The 27,854-nt window shown below is 34.4% G+C and overlaps 2 protein-coding genes across 4 annotated transcripts; both read right to left on the bottom strand.

Annotated features, from left to right (window-relative positions):
• Window positions 1–584: 584 nt before the first annotated feature.
• Window positions 585–27,568, bottom strand: LOC145220454 (ADP-ribosylation factor-like protein 16). Its single transcript, XM_080087660.1, has 2 exons — window positions 27,559–27,568; window positions 585–1,633 (listed from the first exon to the last, which is right to left on the bottom strand). The coding sequence occupies exon 2, from the start codon at window positions 1,615–1,617 to the stop codon at window positions 1,114–1,116; it is 504 nt and encodes a 167-aa protein (XP_079943786.1). The 5' UTR covers window positions 1,618–1,633; window positions 27,559–27,568; the 3' UTR covers window positions 585–1,113.
• Window positions 3,859–24,961, bottom strand: LOC145217629 (guanine nucleotide-binding protein G(i) subunit alpha). Of its 3 annotated transcripts, XM_080084925.1 has the most exons (11): window positions 24,721–24,961; window positions 22,501–22,631; window positions 14,335–14,377; window positions 11,298–11,439; window positions 10,518–10,675; window positions 8,309–8,437; window positions 7,871–7,999; window positions 6,743–6,872; window positions 5,562–5,715; window positions 5,002–5,200; window positions 3,859–4,592 (listed from the first exon to the last, which is right to left on the bottom strand). In XM_080084925.1, exons 2-10 carry the CDS (start codon window positions 22,616–22,618, stop codon window positions 5,010–5,012), a joined length of 1,194 nt encoding a protein of 397 aa, XP_079941051.1. In that variant the 5' UTR covers window positions 22,619–22,631; window positions 24,721–24,961; the 3' UTR covers window positions 3,859–4,592; window positions 5,002–5,009. The 3 variants fall into 3 exon arrangements, with proteins under 3 accessions (XP_079941051.1, XP_079941054.1, XP_079941052.1); XM_080084928.1 differs by lacking the exon at window positions 7,871–7,999; XM_080084926.1 differs by lacking the exon at window positions 8,309–8,437 and having other exon boundaries at window positions 24,721–24,960.
• Window positions 27,569–27,854: the final 286 nt, after the last annotated feature.

The raw sequence follows: 27,854 nt of genomic DNA, 5'->3' as shown, positions 1-27,854 counted from the left end.
CTTTTTTTAATACAGTATTTGTGTTCTATGTCAACCTAACTTGTACAACAGTAAAAATTTTATGAATGATCAAATTGCAACAAAAATTATTAAGCAAATGTCGAAAGTCACCACAAACTGAAAAAACAACTTAAACTATGTGTGACCATACGCAACAGAATTTGAAAAAACAGCCATGGGCCATAAGAAATGGTCACACTTGGACACCCCTGCATTTTACGAGCACATTCTCACTGACAAAGCTCTAAATCAGTGGTTTCCAACCTGGGGTTCACAAACCACCAAGGTGTCTGTGAGATGGTTTCAGGGGGCAGTGAAAGTAAACATTTTTTAGTATCATCAACCAACAGTAAAATATTGTTAAGTTTCCAAACCGTTTTTTACATTCCTACCCACAAGTGCGGATTGTTTATTAAACCTATGCATTAGGGAAAACTACTTTTTTGGGATTGTTATCTCCATTGTTACATCACAACACACATGGACAATGGAATTTATAGTGCTTTGATTCAATCTTTGTACACTAGAAAATTTATCTCGACTGTTACGGTACAGACTTTCATTAAGATATAACGACTGTAAAGGTTGATTAAAATGCTGCCCCAAGAGCAGAAGTATAATAACGTATAATGCAAGAAATAAAAAAACATAGAAAATACTTCATATGGGGGTCTGAAATTTATAAAAGGGGTCCGTGACTACAAAAAGGTTGAGAACCACTGCTCTAAATTAACAAAAAAAGCTAATTTTTCAAAGCACAAATACCAAAATGAGCTATGTCACAAACTACATTGCTTTAAAAAAACTGCATGTTAAACAAGCAATAAGATTAAATAGCTAAATTTGTCAAATGGACAGTCTCTAGATTTTTTTGCACTATCGATACAAAAAGTTATATATGTAAAAAAAAGAAATATAGTCCTATTATTCGCACTAACAAAACAGTCAGCACATGTATTTTAAACTGGTTGATACAAAAATATAATTAGCATGAATGATGATGGAAAAATGCAACATAGGTAGCAAAAATATATAATATAATCATAAATTACAATAGAAACAAAGCAGAAAAAAAATGTTAATGTGATTTGACTGCTTGTAAAATGATCCAAGCTAAAAAGTTCTAAGCCATTTAAAAATATCTTGAAATCCTGTTTTATCTTGACAACTTGTTTCAACTACAGACATATAACTTTCACAGACTAAAAACAATTGATTTAGTCGCAAAAGATATTTCATTTCATTCACACTAGTGACTGACAAAATATCTGATTTATTGAGCACAACTAATGTTGGCAGTTTATAAGCTAACACTTCTTTTAGTTGAATCGAAGCAACCGATATTTGCTGCGGGTTTGAAACATCAATTACAAATATAATTCCTTTTGCTTCATCAAAGTAACTTTTCCAAATAGGTGCCATTGAGCCCCCAAGTTCGCGGATTTCTATGTGGCTCCTTTTTCCAAGACTTATGTTGTTTATGTTTGAGCCAACCGTTGGTATTGTCGCCGGCAGCTCAACAAAATCGTTTTTCGATGTTTTTTGTTTGCTATCTTGCATCAAAAGTTTCAGTAATGTCGATTTTCCGCTGCCCGATGGCCCCAGTAACAAAATCATACTGATTTAAATCTATATATCCATTAAAAAATCTGGCAGTTTACACAAAATAAAAAGCATGTTACTATATGTATGTTAAACAGATGCAAGCTACAGCCATTTCTCAAAATATTCAAACTGTGTAATAAAGTTATTCAGTTTGTTTCAATTTGAAAAATTTATGAAACCTAAATTAGGCCATAAAAGATAAACACAAATTTATAACTGACATCAGCAGCCCTCAATGGGCCTGGCGTACTGTTATAAGCCAGGAATGGTAACATAATGCTTTTTATTAATTGGAGAAAAAGGTGGTCAGAAAGCAATAATATTGTGAGGGGCTTTGGGCAATTTTATAAGTTTATGATGTTAAATCTAATGCTTTTGCATGACAACCACTGTCCACTACAATATCAGCCTTTTAAAAAAATTGATAGAATAAAAAAATATCTTGCTTACAGAACCAGAATATTTTGGCTGGACTTATTTGCAAAAGTAGACAAATTTAACAATTGGCTTTTATTGTCATGTTTTTTTACTAGCTCCAATCTGCTACAATAAAAACAAAAAGTAATGAAATGTCCCTCATTGTAACAATTATTATTTTAGTGTAATACAGTCAGCAAGCAATAGAAATTTTACCTAGAGGAAAAATTTGAATTTCAAAAAACTTTTGGCAAGACTGGAAATTTTTTTTTCACACAAAGACAGGAAGATTTGCAAAACAAGAATATTAAACTGAGTAGCACGCAGATTTAAACCAATACCTTACTAGTCTCGGACAAAAACAGAACAACAATTAATCAAAATAAACACAGAATTTTTTTCTGACAATTTCACAAAAGACAATAAACTTGCATGTACCGCCACCTAACGTCCATGCACACCTTTCAAATTGTTCCGCATTTAGCGCAAATGAGCATCGAAAATTTGCAAAAAGAAGAAAAAATGTGTTTATTTTATTATCCTTTTTAGACCAATATTTTGTGATATTTCGGCTTAGCTTCGACTTTTTGCATCTGTTTAATGCATCTTTAAGCTGTTTATCACCTCTTTTATTATTTTTCATACATTTGCATTTACCATACTTTTGTATTAGACTAAATGACAAAAACAAAATGAAAACTAAGAAATAAATAAAATGAAAACTAAGAAATACAGTTTAGTCAGCGGTGGGATTCAGCCGGTTCGCACTGGTTCTATAGAACCGTCTAACGAAATTTTATGAGATCAGCGAACTGGTGAGCATTACTGGTTACTTTCAATAGATATTTTGTAACAGAACCCGCTGAAAAATATGACTTTTGTGATAGAACTGGCTGAACAAAAAATTTGATTCCCACCACTGAGTTTTGCTTTTTAGTAAATATGACGTAAAATATTTATTTGTGTAAAGACTGAAACAATTTTATCGGAATAAACAAATGAATCGAAAAAATGTAAACTCAAAATTACTGCCCAAATCGCCTAATATTTTTCCTGAACGTTTTATCGTTATTATTTAAATCGAATCAGTTCACGATTTGTTGCCAAATAGCTCGCCTGGTTCAAATGTATTGATTTTTTACACCCGGTTTCCAATTTAGATAACAGGCATTAACATATCGATCCATGGTTGCTTTGCTTAAATCCTCAATGGCCGCTTGGAAAAGCAATTTCAGGGCTCGCTACACAATCATTGATTCAAATGACAAACAATTCCACTTTCAAATTAATTGGTCTTTTGACAAAAGATCTCGGTAATAACTGAAGCTACAATACTGCTATAAAATCTAATTTACATGAGCAGAAAATATACCAAAATACTAAAACGGTGGTGTTACATCTATACATTGTTACAGCCAACTCCAAAAAAGCCCAGCTTGGAAAATATTATTGTTTCCAGTAAATATAAAAGCATACAGCCAATATGATGAGCTGTAGACAGTGCATACTGTTTCTTTTTTCGTTAATGCCCAGTTGTGGCACCAAACAGGATAGGTGAGGGATGACTTTTTACCCTGTTGCTTCCAACAAACTGGAGTGCTGGAAGATTGCTTTACTGGCCAATACGGCCTATGTCTTGTCACCAGCTGCACTGATGAGACCTTATAGGTGGTGGAAACAGTGTGCACTGTCTGTAGTTTTTATTATACCTCCGTTTTCTAAACTGCTTTAAATCTGAGTCTCAATCCTGAAGTAAAAAAAAATTATGAAAGAATAGAGAAATGCAGCAGATTATTGATCGACTGTACCTTAACTCAATGGTAAACCACCAAACAGTGACTTTTTGCCCAGGACAGTCATATTATATTTCATTTTCCACATTTGTTGAACAAACTCAACTACAACAAAGTTAAGTACCTACGTCACAACGAGCAAATTGTGACGTCATCCATATTCAGTTTTTCGACCGGAATAAAAACGACAGATGACGTCACAAAAGAGAAACGCGAATTTTTTGTACACATTGTTACGTCACCGACACTTCTATGACGTCATCGATTGTTACGGAAGGTCGTTGTTACGTCACAACGCAAAATTCATTTAAATGCAAAACTCAATTGATGCAAATTTCATTTAAATGCAAAATGAACAGTATTTTGACTTTGTGTATGACGTCATAATATGATATACGATGACGTGGCCAATGAAGGCTAGTGACGTCATAGAAGGGAAGCTACCACTGTCAAGGATGTGAGAAAAATTACTGAAGCGGTAAAAAGAAATGACGTTGGGTTTGTGATTGGGAGGAATAAAATAAAAGCAGAAGTAATTTACAAAAAATAATAAAGAAAATACAGAGAAAAGGTTTCCTCAAAAAAGTTCATTTTTTCATCAGGATAAAACAACAATGATTTACAACGACAACAAATAGAGAGGACCGCATGTAAATACTGTCTTTGCTCGTCACCATGGTGATGATGACGTAATATGCCACGTCATAGGAGGGGAGGGGTGGCAGTTTGTTGTGTTTCGGCCCCGGTCATTTTCACTTGGGTCGAGGACTTTGCTGCCTGTCAATCGAAATACGTCATTTTACTACAGGTAACAAGCGCTGTAGTTGACTGCACGAATCTCGTTAGGAAACCCGCTTTAAGCTTACAAAGTCGTGCATGTAACCAGCGCTGTGGTTGACTGCACGAAGCTCGTTAAGAAACCCGCTTTAAGCTTGCAAAGTCGTGCATGAAACAAGCGCTGTGGTTGACTGCACGAAGCTCGTTAAGAAACCCGCTTTAAGCTTGCAAAGTCGTGCATGAAACAAGCGCTGTGGTTGACTGCACGAAGCTCGTTAGAAAACCCGCTTTAAGCTTGCAAAGTCGTGCATGAAACAAGCGCTGTGGTTGACTGCACGAAGCTCGTTAGAAAACCCGCTTTAAGCTTGCAACGTCGTGCATGTAACAAGCGAGCTTTAGCGCTACCTACCGGAAAATTTAAAAGAGTCCACAGTCCTTAAGGTTGTTCTTAATGATGACGTCAGTGACGGCGTCGAACACAAACTGAATATTGTTGGTGTCGGTGGCGCAGGTGAAGTGGGTGTAGATTTCCTTGGTGTCTTTGCGCTTGTTCAGGTCTTCAAACTGCAACTGAATGTAGGCGGCGGCTTCTTCGTATGTGCTCTGGCCTGAAACGGGAAACATTGGTTGTGTAAGTCGCAAGGTAGGTGGTTCTAATCCCAGCTCGGTCTCTAAGATGACCCAGTGGTTAGTGCAACTGCCTTGCAATCGTAAGGTTGGTGGTTCTAATCCCAGTTCGGTCTCTAAGATGACCCAGTGGTTAGTGCAACCACCTTGCAATCGTAAGGTTGGTGGTTCTAATCCCAGTTCGGTCTCTAAGATGACCCAGTGGTTAGTGCAACCACCTTGCAATCGTAAGGTTGGTGGTTCTAATCCCAGTTCGGTCTCTAAGATGACCCAGTGGTTAGTGCAACCACCTTGCAATCGTAAGGCTGGTGGCACAAACGTTCTAATCATCATCATATTCACCTGTGTATTCGGGAAAGCAGATGGTCAGAGGGGACTTTACAATTTTCTCCTCAAACAAATCCTTCTTGTTGAGGAAAAGGATGATCGAGGTTTCGGTAAACCATTTGTTGTTGCAAATCGAATCGAATAACTTCATCGACTCGTGCATACGATTCTAAACGAAAAAAACAAAACAACGCTAAAATTTGAGTTAGATCATAGCGTTCAATTAAGGTTAGTTTGGAATAAACTTAATTAAACTGGTTTCGTCAAAAGATCTTACTCGCCTGCTGATTTTGGAATCACTCTACATTCAGGAACACAGCCCCAGAGCTAAATGTAGATCAAAATTCGACCCCGGTATACCTTTTTAACACATGACTTTTTATCGCCGTTATCTTTACTTTTTAACCTGCCTTTCGCGCTTGTGTTTATTGCCTATACTGGTTTATTTCTTACTAATGTGCAGCAAGCAACTAAGTGTTAAAAGTTCTGCACATTAGGAGTTACATTTCTGATAAAAAAACCCAAATATTTAGGGTACAAAAGTAAAAAATAAGTGAAACCAAGTAAAATTTGCAAAGCTCTTTAGACCATTTGTGTAACAACTACCAGTATGAAGATATTGGCTCATATACTAAGTATGTCCCTTTTCAAAATCTCACATTTTGAGGGCCTGTGGGTAAGGCTTAACCAACTGGGTTAAAATTTATAGTACACTGTGAAAAATTGAGATTTTCAGATCACTTATGCTTGACCAAAACATGTGTGCAAACTTGGGCTGGACAGAAAAAGACAGACAGGCAAAACAATGACTTTTAAAAAGAACGAGTAACAAACCCCATCATCAACAATAATATGAAACTCCAGAATAATGCACTTTGACAAGTACAGCTGTTTTTAAAAAATTAACGTTTTGGGGGCCTGTGGGTGAACCCTTGGGTCATTTGGGGTCAAACTTCAAGAGGATAAAATATAGACAAATAACTGACATCTGTGTAAATTTGAATAAATTTGAAGCACTGTTTCTTGACCAAACCAGCGTTTAAAAAAAATGTTTTGGAGCCCTATGGGTGAACCGCTGGGTCATTCGGGGTCAAACTTTAGGAGCATCAAATTTGGATTAATAACTAATATTAGTTGAAGTGTGAAATAAATTGAAGCACTCTTTCTTGACCGAACAAATTGTTTTTTGATCTTACCATTTCTTCATCCTCAGCAAGAACAAGGTCGTAAGCAGACAGAGCAACGCAGAAAATAATTGCGGTTACTCCTTCAAAACAATGAATCCACTTCTTTCGTTCAGATCGCTGGCCACCAACGTCAAACATTCTGTTGAAAAATTTTTTTTATTTCTGTTTCTCAACAAAAATATGGAACAAAATTGTTTTTTGTTCTTTTTCTTTGATTTAGTAATTTATGGATGGATCAAAATTTTTAATATAATCGATAGTTTGCTTTCTATTTGACAACATATTATTAAACAAAAAAGTTTGATATTTTGTATTTACATTATTACATATAGCTCGAATTTTTAGGGTAAATTGTTTTATAAAGCTTTACAAACTATACTAATCCACATTATTTACACATTTAAATTTTAGAAAAACTGTAAAAAATTATAGATAGTATTTTATAACACCATTGACAAAACCACAAATATTTGGCAACACTGCAGCACAGCACAGTTACAACAAGACAAAATAATAAACAGACACTTTTCACAGTAACATGCACCTTGTTCTTACTGTTCTTGCAGTGATGGGAAGGTATGAAAATTATTTCATTTTGTTTTTGGCAACAAAATATGAAAAAGTGAAAACAGTAAGGCTACTTAAGGCAGAAACTTTCATCTATTAAACAAATGTCAAAACGTATGTTTTTGGTAGTAGATTTAGTCTATCTATATGAGGTAAACAATAGCAGAAAATTGTTAACAAAGTAAAGTTTTTTATTCATTTGCTGATCTAGTTTTGAAGTCAACCAAATTTAATTTTATGTTTTTGGGACCTGCGGGTGCTGGGTCATTCAGGGTCAAACTTCAGAAGGATCAAATTTGGATAACTAACTAACATCTGTGTAAATTTAAATGAGTTTAAAGCACTCTTTCTTGACCAAACACGTATAACAAACCAGCATTTGGCAGAAAAAAATATGTGCCATCTTCAGGGAAATTTTGTGAAAGCGTTTTTTGGACAGTTTTGACATTAATCACAATTCTGAAAAGATAACGATTTCATACAACAGTCCTTCCTGTTTCTTACAAAAAAAGTTCTTTCTTTACAAAAATCTTTTCTGTTTAGAATCTCTGTGTTTCAAGATCAACTCACTTGAAAGTCAAGTCTTTAAAGTTAAAGTGAACCTCCACTATTCCAGTGGTTTTAACTCTCGTTCTGAGGACATCTTGTTGTGTCGGGATGTAACCGGAACTCGTTAAGCGCTCCAGCGAATCCAGGTAGCTATGGCAACAACAACAAACAACATGCTAACGAGTTCATGCAACATAAAAAGCTCACTTGGTGTGTGTTGGTTGCTTTAATACACGGATATTTGAGTGGCTAAGTTGTTACTCTTTCCAAAAAAATAGCTCTTTTGTTTAAAATTTTTAGAAAATCCAAATAAAAATCAATTTTTAATTGAGTATTTTGACTTGTATCTTAAAATTACTAAACCACCAACACCAAGAGCATAGCAACCAACACAGAAACAGCAACAAAAAACAACAAAGACAGCACTGTGGGGACACCTAGTGACAGACAGGCCCTCACTTAAAATGTAAATCCTTGTGTTCGAACTGTGTTTCCACGATACCAGTGGTTTTTACACGAGAGCGTAAGACGTCCTGCTCTGTGGGGACGTAATCAGATGATACCAAGCGGTCTAAGCTATCCAAGTAGCTGATATAAAAGTATGGTTAGTAAAAAATAGGTAGTTTATGATTGCCTAATTATTTTCACCTTGTTAAACAAAATTTGAAATAAATTTCCTAGTCAAAGGATGAAAAAACAATCTTAACCCAATAACTTTTTTTCTTACAAAATTTTTTTTCGCAACTTTGGCAAAATAAAACGAATTTCTAAGATTTTTTTTATTTTATTTTAACCTGATTAAGCAAAAGTGTAATCAAAGTAGATCAAACTCTGTGAAATCAAACACCAAATTTTCAAAAAAGTAAGGCAAAAGTTTTTTGGCAGTTTCATTCATGCAGAAATTTGTATTTTCGTAAAAATATTCATTACATGTTTTACACCCAAGCCAATTGTGACATCACACATGGATTGTGACATCATAAAACACACATAAACAACGGGCACTGGGGTAAAGTTGACGTGAGGACAGAGAATAGTCTTGTTCTAATTTTGTCTAGACTTGATAGGGTTATGCCAGAACACAAGGATTTTATGAAGGCAAATTCAGTATTTCCTATTTTTTTTTACCACAAAACTTTAGAGACTACTTAACATGCCTTCAATGGGCCTGGTGTACTATGATTTATAAACGAGTATGCCGTGATCACTGATCTGAGTGAACGTCTCACAGCTTTTCCCAGTATATCCTTGGCCTTTACATAAGGATTATATATTGCTGTACATTTAACAGACCATAGCTAAACTAGTAGGTTAATGCCAGCGAACATTTTTGAGGTAATTTGAAACAAAAGAAGTAAGGGTTAAGTCTTTTAGCCTTTTACCCTCTCATAGAATTGTAGAATTGACCGAAAAATTGTAATATTTCCAAACCATGGATTGACTAAAGGTGCTTTGACTAAATGTTTGGCCCATAATATTTTGAAACAGTCCATTAAGGCAGGGGTCCGCAAATACTTTTTGGCGTGACCCTAAAAAAATTGCTCTACATTCTCGCGACCCAAGCATTTTGCAAAATTGCTCTAAATTCTCGTGACCCAAACATTTTAGCATGTACGTTTGTGGAAAATACTAATCAACTAAATATCAGTATTAAGACTGCTATTATGCTATTGTCAGTTGATATTTTCACATAAAACAGGAGGTAAACGAACGTATTTATTCTAACAAATGAGAAATGTGGGCTCTGTATTGAGAACACTTGCATAGGTGCGCTTAACTTTTTACATTATTACATATACTTTATGTCATACGTAGTCATACGTAACAATGCAATAATAATGAAAAGATTAAAAAAGCCGAAATTCATTAATACTGTAGATGCGATGCTTATATTCATGGGAAATTTAATATATTTCGCGACCCAAACTGAAAGGTGAAAGGGCGGACCCCTGCATTAAGGGACCAATATTATGCTATAAACACTATGGGCCAAAACTGCAAATGTTCTGTCTGGTTGAGCACCGAGCATCTCATGTTAATGCTCAATGCTCGGCTGGGCGCACTTGGTGCATTGTGACATCACAAACATTCCCATTTCTACCCTAGCTTTGTAGCTTTTCAAGGTCCCTTACGCCTCCAGCGGTGTTTTGAGCCATACAGGTCCCAGAAGTACACATTTTCCTAACACATTTAATTTTCATTTTGTTCTTGGATACCCATTCGAACTCTAGTTTCGTAAGTTAGCAGGGCATGAATATGCAAATTTATTACCAGGGTCAGTTTGTGCAACTGCTCGGCTGAGCACCGAGCATCAAAAACAGCTATGCTCAGGTTTTGTACAAATTTGCCCGAGCAATAAATTTGCATGTTCATGCCCATTTATACAAAACTAGTGTTCAAAAGGGTATCCAAGAAACACTGTTTTTGACTGTTTTTTTATGTGTCAGATGTTGAAATAGCTCGTATTTCTGGGGCCTGCACAGATTAATACCCCGCTAGTGACGTAAGGGACCTTGGAAAGCTACAAAACTAGCGGGAATTGGGAATGTTTGTGATGGAACAATGCACCGAGCTTTGCAGTGTTCGACCGAACAGAACATTTGCAATTTTGGCCCATCCCTAATAACTGCATTACAGAATTTGATAAAAATATAAATTCATAACTTACTATTGTGCTGAATCATTAAGTTGAAACTCTCGAGATCTGCTAAAACAGACCTGGACACCTTTGTCTGACCACATTCGCTTCATGCAGTCTCCCAGTTCTGATGTCATTTCACCGTCTTCAAGCGATCCAGCGAGAGCGAAAAGTTGTCGTGCATCATCCTGGAATATAGAAATCATATGTGTAAATTTTAAAATATAAAAATTATAACATTTTGAGTTCTGTATGTGAAAAATTTCAGTATTAGCCTTTTTGTCCGTTTCTTTACCGTTCAATTTTAGACTTCTCTTTTAGAGAACAAATTAAAGGCTTGTTGCTTGAGCAAAGACAGTTTACATGTAAGGTACACATCTTATTGTGTTTCAACAATGTAAAGTAATGTGAAAATTGAATGCAATATCATGAAAAATATTGACAAGATATTACGATAAAATGTCTTTTGCCATCATTGATTGTTGCACAAACTGTATGATTATAAACACTTATAAACAGTAGTGGGATTCAAATTTGTTGTCAGCTGGTTCTGTCACAATAGTCATATTTTTCAGCCGGTTCTGTTACAAAAAGCCCATTGACAGTAACCAGTAATGCTAACCAGTTCGCTGATCTCATAAAACTTCGTGAGACAGTTCTATAGAACCGGTGCGAACCGGCTGAAACCCATCACTGCTCACAAACCTATAAACTTTTTAAACGGTTGCTTGCAATTGAATAGGCATATATAGATTAAGTTTTGGCGAAAATTCGTTCAACAATTTCATATTTTACAACTTATTTGCTTACAGCGCGGTCTGGAGCCCCGAAGTCAATCTTAAGGTTTCCCATCGCCCTGACGATTGTGATGAGTGATTGCAGAGTGTTGCTGTAAACCACGGCTTTGTACTGTAAGCATTCTTCCTCAGTGTATCCGTCTTCGTGGATAATTCTAAACACAGAAATCATATTTGAAAGCTACAAATTTTTTTGACAAAAATTTTGTATTTGTTTTCATGAAACAACTTTAAACAAAGCGATTTATTTGAACAACTCTTCATAATAAAGGCAAAAGGCAAAATTTAACAGACACTGACGCTAGCAAGTTAGTTGCTGAGAAGTTGACTAGTCCATGAAACACCGGTCAAAAATCACTAATTTTTTCACTATGGGGGTACATAGTTATTCTTTAAAAAAGTAATTATTCACTTTCAACAGTTTTAATGTCCTTTGCGATTTGCGTCATTTATTGTTGTGTAATAATTAGACTTGTTGTGAAAAAAATTTGTTGCAAAAAGTGTTCTGTGGCCCAAAAAAGGTTAAAAAACCCTGATTTAGACAATGAACAACTAAAATTGATGCATAAATATGTCAGCAAGTACTTTACAAAGCTGACACAATGTTCATAACAAGACATAGCACAAAGCCTATCCACAGGCAACTCTCAAGAAAATAATGAGCTCCTTATCAAAACATAGAGAGCACAATTGGAGGCCTGGTTCATAGAGAAATCAATTTCAGATTTTAACGAATGCTTTGACATGACCAAGTGCAAAATGTTACAAAACCAACTTGAATTGATTAAGAAAATAACATTTTTCAAACCTTTCAAAATAGGCTTCAGATATACAGTCTATCTAAATTTTCAGTACATATACACTTAATTTAGTCTTTGTTTTCTAAACGTAAAATTGCAGGAAATATCTTATAGATGGTACAAAATTTCCGACATAGCTTTGTACTGTTAATAATACAATGCATCAAGCCAATACATGGCAACTACTATTATAAATGCTTATACACAAGGGAATTTTTTGATGTAAATGTAACAACAGTTGGTGCAATTAGATAACTAGTCAGCGATTATTCAGAACTGGAAAACAGTAACTATTTGTGCATTTATGTGTTCCTTAAAATAGAAGGTAAATAATCATGTATGCAAGTAAAGTCATTTTTACCACTTTAGACAATTAAAAACTGCAAACAGATAGTAAATGAATACCGTAATTTTCCAAGTATAGTGCGCCCCCGTGCATAATACGCACCCTAAAAATGGCATGTCGATGCTGGAAAAAAGCCTGTACCCATGTATAATACGCACCCAAATGTTTACTCTTAAATCCGTAAACGTAAAATTATTTCAGAAAAAAGATCATCTTTTGAAACAACCGGATGTTATTCTGCCGGTCAGTATCACTGCGCATGCGCTCGCAAACTCGATAGCGAAAAATGTTTAGGATTTGTGTAGGGTACATCGTGACAGCAAACGAGATCTTACTGGTCGCGTTCAAGCGGAACCGATCTTAATACTTGCAGAGAACATTTTTATTTTTAAAACACAAATGAAGTTTAATATGTATCAGATTAAAATACCTAAAAATCAGAATAATTAAATTCAAACTTATATACAAAATTTTAGTTCGATCCGTTGCATATCGGCAATGATATCACCCCATTTGCGTTGTCGCTAAATGGGCAGTGTGCAGTATTTGACAATAACACACCATCAAGGATTGCACCATCGCATCAAACGATGTGTCGTCAATTATGAATTTTACTGACTAAGTGTGTTGGGCAGGATGGCTAAATGTGATGCGCGATTGACAACAAACAAGAAGAAAGGTCTGATTTCAAGTTTTATTTCGAGGCAGATTTTCTTCAAAAATTGTTGTACCCATGCATAATGCGCACCCTAGATTTTAGGACAATAAATTAATTAAATTTTGCGCATTATACACGGAAAATTACGGTATACTATTAAAACATTTGCATCAGTGGTGGGATTTTTTGTCAGCAGGTTCTATCACAAAAGTCATATTTTGCAGCCGCTTTTGTTACAAAAAGTCAATTGACAGTAACCAGTAATGCTAACCGGTTCGCTGATCTCATTTTTGTGAGACGGTTCTATAGAACCCGTGCGAACCTGCTAACTCCCACAATTGATTTGCATGTATTCACTACAAGTATATAGTCTGCTCTTAGTGGTTCTTTTTATAAAAGCAAAAAAAGCAGTTTAATTGAGTGTTGTAGGGATGTTTTAAAACATTTATTTTAGTGTCATGGACAGGTATATAAAAGTAAATAGGGGATTCATCATTATGTTACATACAAATTTGTCAGTGGTATACATGACATGAAAAAGTAATTATAAAAGCTAATATTTACATTTTTATGCACAACAGAGCTCTATGTATTAGGCCACTTAAGACTTTAACAAGTAACTTGGTTATGTACTTAGCGCTTAGCGCATTTTTTGCGATTTTTTTTAAAACAGTATGTGGCACAAAAATTTTTTTAATGATTTTTAAAATGGCAAACTATGTCACAATTTTTACTCATACTCGTTCATAAATCATAGTACACCAGGCCCATTAAAGACATAATACCCAATCAAGACGGTTCCCATATGACATGGCACAGGCTATAAGAATTTCGTATAACACATTCATGGGCCTGGTATACTACGATAAGAATGTTCATGTGTTTTTCGGTTTCTGTAGAATTACTGTGTATTAAATCCCAAATACCATCTAAAATTGGTTACTTGGAGTTCATAAAGTTACTGAAATATTGCATCATATTAATCTGCCCTTGTGTAAACAAGCATATAAAAAGCACAATCAGAAATAACTTGCAAGAGCTAAAATAAAGTAGTAATTTAGGGTTTAAATTGCAGTACTATGCACATATTTGGTGGTGTTTAATCTAGGAACTGTAGTCTCGAAATTCGTTAGTTGCCAAATTGCAGGCATTAATCATTTAGATGTTAACAATGTGGTTCCTCTTTTGTGACAATATCGGCTGTAACGTTAATAGACCAACGAGAATATTGTAAACAAGCACTCACTTCATTTGCTTCACGATTGTGCTTTTTCCAGATTCTCCAGCACCTGTTAAAATAACAAAAAACAGTTAAAAAAAGCAATAAAACCATTTCAGTTTTAAATTGCAAACAGACATATATAAACTATTGCTGCCAGGCATAATATCAAGTTTATAGAGATCTTCTGGCAATTGTATTTTTATTCCGACGTCCTGTACAGGTCGCCTTCATCAGGGTTAATAGCACTGAATGTGTTAGTACAGTGCACGATAAACAAAGGTATAATTCTAAACATTTTAATAGTCTAATTCTAAAAAAACAGACAGGTTTGATGTGACAATAAACATCTGTATCAATAAGTTCCATTTAGTGCACATTTTTAATGGAAACTTTACTAAATAAAGAAAATGTTCAGAAGCCAATGCAGACTTCTAGTTTTGAGTGGCATGGTGTTGTATATTTAGGAAGCGTTCACCCAATTGCGCTAATAATAGGGCATGGACTACACCAAATTAATTGACATTTGGTAATTAGTGGGTATTACAGTAACAACTACCCACATCCGATAACTGCAAGTCATTTTCAAGAAAGTCTAATCATCTTATCGACATTTAGAGCGGGTTTAAATTTCTATCGTAATAAAATATATTTCTCAAAAAATGTATCATTGTAAAACAGTTAAGAAAAAAGGGTTAAAAACAGCATATGTGTATTTAAGAAAACAAAACTTGAAACTTTAGCTGGGAATTTAAACATTTGTTGCAAAAACTTACATTTTAGAATATGTTCAATTGCAAAAAAACACAGTTTTAGAGGGTAAAGTGAAAAGCAGTTTGGTCTGGAAAAGTGGTTTGTACAGAAAAATATGTGTTCAACATAAAAACACACACATAATCCAATAAAAAGACAACCAATTGCTCCAGAACATTCAGCATAGCAAAACTTGGCCTTTTCAAATCACTTCATTTAACAAAACATCCATTTTGATATGGGTATATTTATTCAGACTGCACAAATCAAACACAGTCCTCAAGTTGGTGGCATTAAACCAACGCAATTTCCAAAACTGAGGGCATTTGTTTACAATTGTTTGTTTTTCTTGCAAGGAAATAACCCACCCACAAGCCAGTTCACCAAGAGGTTATTTGGCCTTAGAGCAAACTGTTTAAGTTATTTTGTTCATAAATTGAATTCGCAGCGCAATTTGCAAACACAAAACGGCAAATTTAAATTCAGACGCCGTTCGACCAATCACACTTCCTGGTTAAATCACGTGACTTATAGTAACCGCGCAGAATTGCAACGTTGCAAAACGTGCCGTTTACGCGTCTAGTTTCTAATTTTAAACCGCGTTTTGATTTCAATTCCCGATTAAACGTTTTGTAGAAAAATTTTGTCTTGTTTTGCGGCAGCATCTGCCAAATAACACTAAACGAGGTTTACCACATTTTCTACATCCGTAATTTCCTACTTAAAAGTTGGAACCACTAAAGATTAAAACATTTGTTTACACATACTGAATGTTAATGCCTTTGAAATTACAACATTGTTAGGCTAGGCAGGTAACCAGTATCAACGTTCGGACGACTAACTGTAGTATGTACACTTCACATAAGTTTACTAGAGACCAACCCTAAACACATATTATGTTGTGTACAGATTTAAATACAACATTCTTACGCAAGTTACTAGTGCTGTGTAAATATTATTCTGCTGCCTAAGGGGTCCATGAAACAATTCAATGCTAGATTCATTTTGTCATTCTGTGAATTAGAAAAGGCGTGCATGTAACAAGCGCTATGGTTGACAGCACGAAGCTCGTTAGGAAACCCGCTTTAAGCTTGCAAAGTCGTGCATGTAACAAGCGCCATGCTTGGCTGCACGAAGCTCGTTAGGAAACCCGCTTTAAGCTTGCAAAGTCGTGCATGTAACAAGCGCCATGCTTGGCTGCACGAAGCTCGTTAGGAAACCCGCTTTAAGCTTGCAAAGGTAATAGTTTTGTAAAATGTCTGTCACACAATTAAATGCCAAAGTTTTAGTGTGAAGAAATGACACAAAAATCCGGAAGTATTTCGTGATTTTTGGGCAACAAGTGATCGTCTGGAAAACTACACTAAGCGGCTAAGCGCATCCGCCGAAATTGACGTCACTAATTAAAGATGGTGTTTCCTGCAGAGATTATTCAGACATTTTGGCAGCACGCACAAAAATTACTCTTTTCTGCAACAGTGGCTACAAAATCGTCCCAAAAATGAATTTGTAAAACAAAAGAAAAATTCTCCTATAGTGTGACGTCATAAACAGGTTTGACTGTGACGTCATAACCAGAAAACGTCGCATTTCGAACTTTTCGAACAAGAATTTGTCCAAATTTTTTGTCAAACCAGAAATTCGACCATGCATAAAAACTAAAGCGTTTATTTTTGGGTTAACACTTGTGTGCAGCCATGCATGCGAGGTATTAACCAATCACAGCAGATGGCGTGATTTAAACCGCGTTGAACTGAAACTGGGCGCCAAGATGTATCTCTGTGTTTGCCGAGACACCGTGCAATGTTTACATAAAACAGGAGTGATATCTCAGAGGTAAATCTGTGCGCTTAGTGAAACAAGTGCAAAATATTGCTGGTTGAAACGAAATTTTCAGCAACTTGTGAAAATAAACAAAACACTGGACTTCACTATTTGAGTTGTAACGTTTGCAAAAGTTAAATATAATTTGTATGTGTATTAAAGTTGGCCTTATAGCTGAAAACTCGCAAAGTCGTGGCACTGCACAAAGGAAAGTAAAAATTCAAACAATGCTTGTTTGTTCAAGTGCATTGTTACGTCATAAGGCCGTCAGGAAAACAAGAAATTAAAAATATTCGAAACAAATTTTTTTGTGCTTCGTTCTACCAATGACATAAATTTGACACCACTACGTCACAAGCGTTGATTATGACGTAATAACCAAACAGCAATCGCTGAATATGACGTAACAATCAATCAGCAATCGTTCATTATCAATAAGCAAAGAATTCAGATCACAAAACGCGCAAAAAACGTACATATTGTTAGAAATGAACTTTTATTGTTTACGACGCCTTAGAAGTTATTGATTAGAAAAGCACTGATTAGAATCCCGGGGACGCGTCGTTGACCTCACAAAGGGCATTATGACGTCACAGCGGAGACATAAGACACCAATCGCAATCTGTGGAATAGTTTAACATCTGGACGACAGATTAAAATCGGCAAGACCCATTTCCTCGGCATTATTACGTCACAATCCCGTTGCCGTTCGTGGCGATTTCAAATTCCGGATTAAACCGCTTTGATTTTGGTGGAACGACATACGGGGTCCATATGACTATTCTTAATCGGCTTCTTTTCATTATTAAAACATTAGGTCAAAAAAACTGCTAAACATGTCAATGTCCTTATAACAAGACAAGATGAATTGGCACAAAAACACATCCAACTATTCTATGACCAAACACACCCCTTTATGACGTCACAAACAATCACCCCAAAGGAAATGGAAACAATTAGAATATCCTGTACATTCGGCGCAATAGCGGAAATTAATCAACAAATTTGAAACATTGTTATTATATTCAAAATTATATTTCCGATATAGATATATATGTATGTAAAGTTTCTCTAATACCACAAACTAATAGCTGCCACACAAAACTAAGCCGTAACTAAAATCGTATCAACTATTATGTATTTTTTATGACATTATCGTTTTTACCACTCCAGACAAAACCCACGTTATAAATTCGCGTGACGTCATAAATTTTATGGTGAATTCGGCCAAATTTATTTGGCAAAATCGCCGAATATTCGGTTTCAAAAAAAGCCGATTCGGTACATTTCTAGTAATAACGCAAAACAAATTAAGTAAAAAGTTTTTCTATGTTGCAATTAACTTCCAGCCATAACGATGAATTAGACAGATAATTAACGCATCGTAAGCAAGAGTTTTTCCTACCAATGAGCCGTGAAGTAAAACATTTGGGGGTAGAAAACACATATGACAGGCACAAAACCCATGGACATGTACCGTAAGAAAATCGTAAATAATTAATGAACATTTTGGCGCTTGTAGATCAATAATTCAAAAGCTCGGGAGTAAATTTCATGTTTTCCACTCAAGCTTGAGATTGAGTTGTATGGGAAAATAAAATTTTCCTAACGAGCATCGTGCAGTCAACCATAGCGCTTCTTACATGCACGACTTTGCAAGCTTAAAGTGGGTTTCCTAACTAGCTTCGTGTAGTCAACCATAGCGCTTGTTACATGCACGACTTTGCAAGCTTAAAGTGGGTTTCCTAACTAGCTTCGTGCAGTCAACCATAACGCTTGTTACATGCACGACTTTGTAAGCTTAAAACGGGTTTTCAACGTAATCAAGCTCGTTAAATAAAAAAACACGGTTACATTATCAAAAAACTTAATATTCCTGTAAGTTACACTACTGTTAAAGGTACAAAGCCAGCAGTACGATGGCAAGTTTTTGTGTGAAATAGCCGCATTAAATTAAATACTTTTCATTCAAACACTATGATCAGAGTTAGTTTAAATCCATTTGTTAGTTTAACGCAACCATTTAAAACAGGTTCCGGTTCAATAAACTTTCCAAAACACATCAACTCAAGCGTAACCAGGTTTTAAGTAATGTCACGGATGAATGCCTCGACCAAACAGACCATGTTTCCAAAATTTTTCTCCGAAATAGGGTTTTCAATACAAATTTGTGGTTTTCTTAAATCACTAGCTTGTAACAAAAAGGTTTTTCGTCACAAGCTAAGTGACAAACAAGAATATTTTTCAAGATTATACTTAAAACAAAGCCTCTAAAAGCTATTAAAATTTTGTTTTGTATAACTTCGACAAAATAAATGTCAATGTTAAAAGACAACCACTCTACCTATTGGATACATATATTAGGGTTTTAATCCAGTTTGTATTGTTGCAATATGTACAATGTACATGTAATTAAATTGTGTTGAATGATTGTTATTTCATGTGAAGTTATTTTCATGTGATTTGTTTAATGAGAAGTTGTTTCATGTGATTTGTTTCATGAGAAGTTGTTTCATGTGATTTGTTTCATGAGAAGTTGTTTCATGTGATTTGTTTCATGAGAGTTGTTTTTTGTGATATTTTTCATGAGAAGTTGTTTTTCATGTGGTTTGTTTCATGAGAAGTTGTTTCATATGATTTAATTGCAACAAGGCAAATAAACTACACATAATATCGTGGTCCTTCAACTAAACATGAACTAATTTTTAAAAAATGAGTTTGATTTTGGCAAATATATGTTTATTGTAAAAAAAAATAAACTTTAAAAAAGATTTAAATATATTGAATTAGAAAGCTCATTCTATTGTTGCACATTATTTACTCATACACTTGAAAACAAACAATTAACACATAAACACCTGCTGTGCCAACAATAATTGAGTACAGAGCTGGAAAAAATGCTACTCCTAAAACTGCAATGCAACAGAGTTACAAACTTGCCTCTGTGCTAATATTGTAAATGCAGTGTTCAATTTAACATGGACTGGACGCAATTATACTAATGGGATGCAAAATTAGAACAATTGAATTTTGAAGCGGGAAGTTGAGCACCTTGGCATTCAATGTAAAAAAAGGAAGTCAAAATGATAAGCCACTCTGGTATGTGAGTCTGCCTAGTTTATTGCAAATGTTGGTAAATAAGTGACATTTTTGCCCTTTGAGTATAAATTTTTATTTTTTTACTAAATAATTAAAGACAGTACAAAAAGAACACTGTTTTTTGTGGAATAAGTGACTTTTACATTAAATACTCATGCTGTGTGCTTTGAATCAGCAAAAAAAACAGATAAAAGGCAGAAGAAATCAACAGATTCAGCTGTTTATTCCCCAGCCAATTTCAATTTGACCTACTTTAAATGTTAATTTCCCCCTGAAGACGGCCAAATTTGTTTACTAATTGCTATGCATAATATTTTTCATTTATGTTTTAGACTCCTTTAAAGATTTCTGTAAGGTAAGGTAATTAAATTTATATACTCTGTTTCTTTTTTGCATAAACTTGGTGGTATCAGAGTTATTTGTCAAACCTACCCACAAATTTAGGAAATTGAAAAGTAATTATAATGCATGCCATAATATTGATATGAGAGTTTTTGACAATTTAGCTAAAACAAGCTATCTATACTTTCACATTGTGTCTTAACTTTCAATTTAGCATAAGACACCCCAGAAAAACAGTAAAGAAGTTCTGAATAAAAGTCATAGATGTAGCTACTAGTATCGACAACAACACTATGCAAATATAGGCTGTAAGGTTGCACAAATATTGATTTATTCAAGTAGGTCTTCGTCTTGTGTACACATGCAATGGCACAACTGCAACTAATCTTATTGACGTACTTTCAAGACCACAATAAGTATGTGTTTGATAATAATTAAACTATTACATAGATGAATGTCTTTTTGTTTGTGCTGCTGTATGTTTTTGTCACAACAGGTACAATGGTTTTTAGTGAATCATCAAAATGATTGCAGTATTTGCTTGATTACGTGCTGTGCCATTCATTGTCACATTCAGCCATATATATTTTGTGACATATGTTTGCTTTTAAGCCAGATTTGTGCAGTCAACCATAAATGTTCAAACATGGCATTACAAAAATAAAATCAATACATACATATGATTTACAACAGTTTTTCAATGCCCTGCAATGGTTAACTGCACAAAGCAAGACAAGAACCTTACTTACTCGGGAAATGTATTTTTTTCACAGTAAAATTAGTTGCAAATCTCAAAAAGAACAAATACATTTTGCCAAAAATCATCTTCTGTGTCTATAAAGGGGATTAAAATCAGAAAAGGCTATAGTTCTTTCACAACTATGATTAGGAATGTAAAAGCATATGAGTCAATAAATGATTCCTAATAAATGATATGATTTGGAATGTTTCTAAAATAGTCAACTGATTTTAAGCTGGAAATAAACATTTACCAACTTGTAATATATAATGAAAGGTGGAAATCGTTGCAAGAATGGCAATAGAACATTAAATGATTTGTAGCATCAAATTTCCGGGACTTAAAAATAGATTTTAGTCTGTTTTTAATTACAATGCTATGATTGACCATAAATCTGAAAAAAAAAGCAATTTCAAAAAAACAAAACAAGGACTTAAATGATAGAAGCCTTGCTATGATATTTTACAAAGCCACATAGCACAGAGGTAACTGACATTGTCATCAGGCACCAAACTCCCTAGAGGTGCAGTTGGGTGTGCCCTGTGCAACAGATGGTCATATATTATTCAGTGGCAAGCCATTACTTATTGATTGGGACTCTGGACTGCACACTCTGGACATTTTTATTTGACAAAAGCGCTTTTTGCCACAATCAACGCCAACTGCTTGGGTACACTAATATAGGTAAATTAACAACATGTGTTTTTCTATTTTTCAACAGCTGTACACAAAAAAGTAGTCTTGTAGGTTGTAGCATACAACATAAGAAACAAACTATCATTCAAAACTATAGGCCAAGTAACATTGATTGATAAGTTGTCATGTAATAATAAATAGAAGCCTGCTTAGTACACCATACCAAAAGACAGCACAAAAGCAATTGTTCAGACTATGATGAGATTGGCAGTGCCCTAAAACAATTAGCACTTAAGTCATTAAAGCATTGAGAGCCTTTCACAAGACTCTATGCATAATTACCCTGTTCTATTATTAGACCCTGCACAAAGAAAAAGCATCCAACTGTATAGAGTACGACGGCCAAAACATGCCCACAAGTTTACCACACTTAGGATTTTTTTGCAGATAATCAGATTAACAAACAATGCACATACTTTCGGTTAAAAAAATTAACAGGTAAAATGTATTTTAGTTAAATTTTTAGTTTGTTAAATTTTAACATTGCTGCCACTAAGTAGAAATAAAAAAGGAATTTGTAAAAGTCTTGTGAAAACAATCTTGCAGAAAAAAATTGTTGGCTATTCAACACCTTTTTTTTGAATTTTACTTAAGTGATCAAATCTGCTCAAGGTATTCATTTTTTGTCAAAAAAACTTTCGCTAATGTTTCATCTACTGGCAAGAGAGCAATAAAGTGAAAATATAATCTAAGCATTATCCGATATTTATACATCGCTATGAGAATGTTTCACTACTCACCCAGTAATAAAAGTTTGACTTCACGTGACTGTTTATCCCCATCCACCCTCAAATTTCTGTCGATTTGTCGGGATCGTTCATTCGCTGCTTTGTCATCGGTTGATACTGCACACCCCATTTCGGCGTTGAAGCTAAAAACAAAGTCATTGGTCGATCATAAAGTAGTTATTGCATGTTGTTTGCACTCACGAACGCAGTAGCTTTGATTTAAGTTGTTATAAGCTATTGATGCCAGGCATAATATCAAGTTTATAGAGCTCTTCTGGCAAATTTTATTTTATTCCAACAATACGACGTCCTATACAGGTCATATTTACCAGGGCAAATAACACTGAATGCGACTAATACAGTACTTATTGCATTTTGTTTGCACTCACAAATGCAGTGGCTTTGATTTAAAAAAGTCAATATAAAACACAAACTGTCCAACCCATTACGTGTTTTTTTACCTTACTTTTTAATGTGTCTAAAATAATACAGCAAGTGTAGGAAAAACACATAAACTGCCTGAATTTTACAAACTGGAGACCTTTATCTCAATTTGACTGGCCAAATTGAATGAATCTTTTCGGTGCTAACAATTTGATCAATCAAATTCACATTAAAGCTTTCCAGTTTGTAAAATTCAGGCAGTTTATGCGTTTTTTCCTTAACACGCTGTATTATTTTGCTCTATCATGTAACAATAGGTTGGCTAACTTGTGTTTTATATAAACTTTGGATTAAAGTACACACCAAAGCAGCGTGGTTCAACTGCAGGCCCGCGGGCTATTTGTGGCCCGCGAGGTAATTTTGTTGGCCCGCGAAAGTCCCAATATTTTAATGACAACTAAAAGTTTTGTTTTCAATGATTCAATGTTTTCAAAATGTGGATTAAAACACACTAAATACTGCAAAATATCCTATTGTGACGCATGACAAGGCATTGTTATGCAATAAAGGGTTCTGCTTCTATACACCGATCTGGGGCAATTTTGCACTAGAGTGGAAATTGAATGGTTTTGGTAGCTTCTACCTAGTAAATAACTATAAATTAAAAATAAACTTATCGATAGACAAAAAAAGGTGTAGAGTTAGAGTTTGACCCAGAAAAAAGTTTTTCCTGAAAACATTTAAACCTTGGCCCGTGTAGTAAGTTAACGATTTTGAATGGCCCGCAACAAAATAAAGTTGGACCACACTGCACTAAAGCATAAAAAACTCTCTATGTTATTTTACAATCCCACTACATTTGATTTAAAAACTACAATTTTGGTTTAAATTCAAATCAGGAACTGAAAAACTATGAATTGTGGCAGTTGTACAAAATTGATTGAAAAACCAATACTAGTATATGCGTACATATATACAAATGTATAAATATACATTCAAGAGACCACAGTTTAGTGTCAAAATAAGCGTTACTTAGAAGTCTTTTAAACAACAATTTTGTAAGGTTATTAGGGGTAAAAATTATGATCAAAATGCGGCTCTCATGCAAGAAATTCTATGAATAAATATGGGATGTGTAAAGTGTAATAGGAAATCAGGTTTCTGTGGAGTTTCACGTGCTCAAAGACAATCTGGTTGTCACCAAAGGAAGTGACTACACTGCCTGGTAAACAATACTTGGTGGGAAGTAGGACAGCACAGACTAAAAGCAAATGCTACACCGAATGGTGTTGTTTTTACCTATTTAATGGGAAACTAAAACGTGTAAATTTTAGTTTTTTTATAACATTTTATTAAAACATTAAAACTCACACATATTTTGACTTTTCTATAAGCAAGGTTTCTATACCGTCCTTGTATATTTTTATGTCTGTCTTTATTTTGAAGGGCAGTAATATTTATTGTCCTTATTTCTAACAAATGTTCGAAGATTTGTCTTTAGTTTGAAGGGCAATGTCTTAGAAATATTTATTGTCCTTTATTTCTAACAAACGTCCATGTTTTTGACTTGAGATTTTGTCTTATTTTCAACAATTACTCTCTTGGTTGGGCTCAATAAACCACAGTAAAAATACAAACTTAGTCAAGTAACAAACTGTCATGAGAGTATTTTTTACAAACAAGAAACAAATTTTAGTTGTTTTGAAATAATAAAAGTTAAAAATGCGTAGATTATGTGTGGGTAGACTTTTCTAGGTGAAGAACATTTTTCCTTACAAGATTTTCAACATTATTGCATTTTAACACTGCGCATTAGACTACAAAAACTTATACAGGTTACACACTTACTTTTAATATCACCAAAAAGGGTTGCCAAAATGAAAGAATAAAGTCTCTTGGTCGTTGTCGAGCTTTGTCAAATAGCCCCTTTGATAATTGGCACAAAAAACGAGCGTCCACAAAATTCTTCTCCAAGGGCTAAAATGAAATCCTTGAGGTCGCAACAAGTAATAAAAGAATTTTCAGTGTAAAATCAACTCAAGAATGTTACGTTTTCACTTTCTGCAGAAAAAAGATAAACTTTGTGAGTGTTCAACGAGAAACTCTACACAAAAGACTAATCAGCACTTGTACATAAGTTTATGACGTCACAAGGACTGTTGAACAATGGGCTCATTCTCATTGCAGGTTGCCGACCACATGTCACTGCATTTACACACTTTGTGCAGAAATATGATCTTTATGGTGTATTTGCCCCATTTTTTTAATTTTACACAACAGTTTTAACATTAAAAAAATGCACACAAAAATACTTGAATTCAAAAATCTTGTTAAACAAATAATACTTGGCTGGCAAATGTATATATGTGTTGTTTTAACCTAAGTTTCAATGTCATATTTAGGTTGCCATCACCAGGGTGATAAAAACATCATTTTTAGACAATCATTTGCCAAGAATCATTATTAGTTTATATGCCATGCAAGACACTGGCACCAACAGTTTATATATTTAAATACCTTGTTCAATTTACGAAATGTTTTTTATGCAAATATTTCTTGAGCTTATTAATGCAACAAGATTACCTTACCACATTGTGTAATTAAAGTGTAAAGGTCTTTTTTATGTCAAGACCTACCCAAATGTTTATTAAAAAAGTAAAACACTAAAAAAAAGAAAATTAGAGTATCTATGCATCAACTATAGCATGCAGAATCCTTTTAATATTTAATGAGGCATCATCATATAGTGATGGGACGATACCAGGTTTTGAAGCGAGTACCGATACCGAGTACGAGTACCACATGTATATACCATCGATACCGAGTACTTTAGTACAGTGTTGTACTTAGTTGTATATCACTGGCTAATTTATCTGTCATGGTCGGGGTACAGGCTTGCACACACACATGCAGAAAAATGTAATCTCCATACGATAGTGAAAAAAATATACGTAACCTGGCAGAACTTTTTTCCAATTTTATGCTGTCCGAAGCAAATATTGGCATAAAGTTGCCCGTATTCTTATGCTGTAAATGGACCTTTGGTACTCGCACATTGGTAACGAAAACTGAGAAAAAAAATTTCAATACCGAGTACCAGTATCGATACTACTGAAATCGTGGATTCCATCGTTACTGAGTACCGGGTACCTGTCCCATCACTATTATCATACATTAAATTTATGTTTTTGTCTGTTTAAATCGCTTTACAATTCAATGCTACATTTGCAATTCAAAATCATGCAAAACTAATTTTACTAAAAAGGTTTTTTGAAGACATTTAGAAATATAATATCTTAATCTTTTAAGTAAAACAGCAAAAAAGCCTGTTAGTGGTCTATGGCGCTTTTTATTGCACTGAATTATGATTTTCAACAATACTTTGTACTTATGAAAAGGATTCAAAATGGAATATGGTGTTAATTAAACCTTGTTTTTAGTCCGGTTGCATTTAACAAATTCAAAAGCTTACACTAAAATATTTAAGAAAACTTTTTTCCTCGCAACAGAAATGACTAATACATGATTATAAATTCTAATAATAAAGTAGGCAATAACATTAATTAAAGTGTAGTAATTTTTAAACAGGCTTGAAGCACCAATTTTCTTAAATAAACGATATTCTTAAAATTGTTTAGGAAAGAGTAAAACCAACAACTAAACTTATTTTGAACAAATAAAAGAACTAAATAACAGCTAAAACTTCTCACACAACATTCTAAACACATTTCTAGCACAGTTAAATGCGCTTTGTAGCAAAAGATATTTTTTGAAACTTTATAAAAAAGTAATAACGCTGTAACGTTTGGTTTTTATTTTGTAATTATGCCTTTAAATAGCAAAAACCAAACCTTAACAAGACATAGAAAAACAAATAATTTATTTATATGTTCGCAACTGAGCAAAAAATAACCACTAACAAGCGAAAAAACGTGCAGCAAGGTCATGTAAAAAACACCTTTTTCCGTTCTGTAACTCCTGTTTGCGAAAAGCTGCGCTTCTTTCCAAGAATACGCCCTAACAAGTTCCATATCGATTGTAACGCGCCGAAAAAAAAGAACGCCGCGCTCTCCGCTTTGTTTCTTTATTGCTCCCACTCCTCTTGACGCCGCTTTTTCATCGACACACTAAAATGAGAATCGATTTCTGGCTTTATTTTGTCACAAAGGTGGTCGATAAAAAGCACAGAAAAACGTCTTAGCAAGCATTTTAATATTTCAAATTTGGCAAAGACCGATTAGTCCTGCAAATGCATTTTATTGTTGGCTTTTTCTATGACATTTATTCCTTCATATTAAATTCCCTGTTATGCCGGATACCATACACTTTTTTACGGGCCAATATGACGTCATTTTAAGGTGAGTTTCTGATCCAGTGATTGGTTGCTTTGCTTTTGAAGTGACGCCATGGATTGTTATTGATTATTTTGAAATTGGAAACAGCGGTTTTGGGTGTATGCTATGGCAGTTTAAAAACGCAATAAAATGGCAATCTAAATGTATTTTCAACAAAAACAACAAAATAAGACGGTTTATTTAGATTTTAAAACTGTTATAAAAGGTTTATGAAATGATTTTGATGTTCACCAATTCTGTACCTTCTCCATATTATAGGCACGGCGTAGACCGAAAAATTCAATGTTTCCAATGATAAACAATTTCATCTTTCCTTTTGTTAAATTTTTACCCATTAAAACGTTCTGTTAACCAAATAACGGCTTTGACATATACATTTTTGTCCCAAGTTTTTTTTGCTAAAATATTCGAAAAATCTACTTGTTTTATTCAGTGTTTCGGCTATTACATTACCACTTGTTCTGCAGGCTACTATTGTCAAAATGTGTAAATAACATTTGTTGCTCCCGTTTTTGATAGGTGCTGTTGCTTTTTGTTGATAAATAAATCTGGAAATTTGGGTGGATTTGACATTAACCCAAGAAAGTTTTTGATTAAATCCATAATATAGCCCTGTTAACATAATTC

Source organism: Phallusia mammillata, chromosome 3, assembly GCF_965637545.1.
Source record: "Phallusia mammillata chromosome 3, kaPhaMamm4.hap1.1, whole genome shotgun sequence".
Lineage (NCBI taxonomy): Eukaryota > Metazoa > Chordata > Ascidiacea > Phlebobranchia > Ascidiidae > Phallusia > Phallusia mammillata.
The sequence above is the reverse complement of the archived record's forward strand: the minus strand, read 5'-3'. Positions and strand labels throughout refer to the sequence as shown.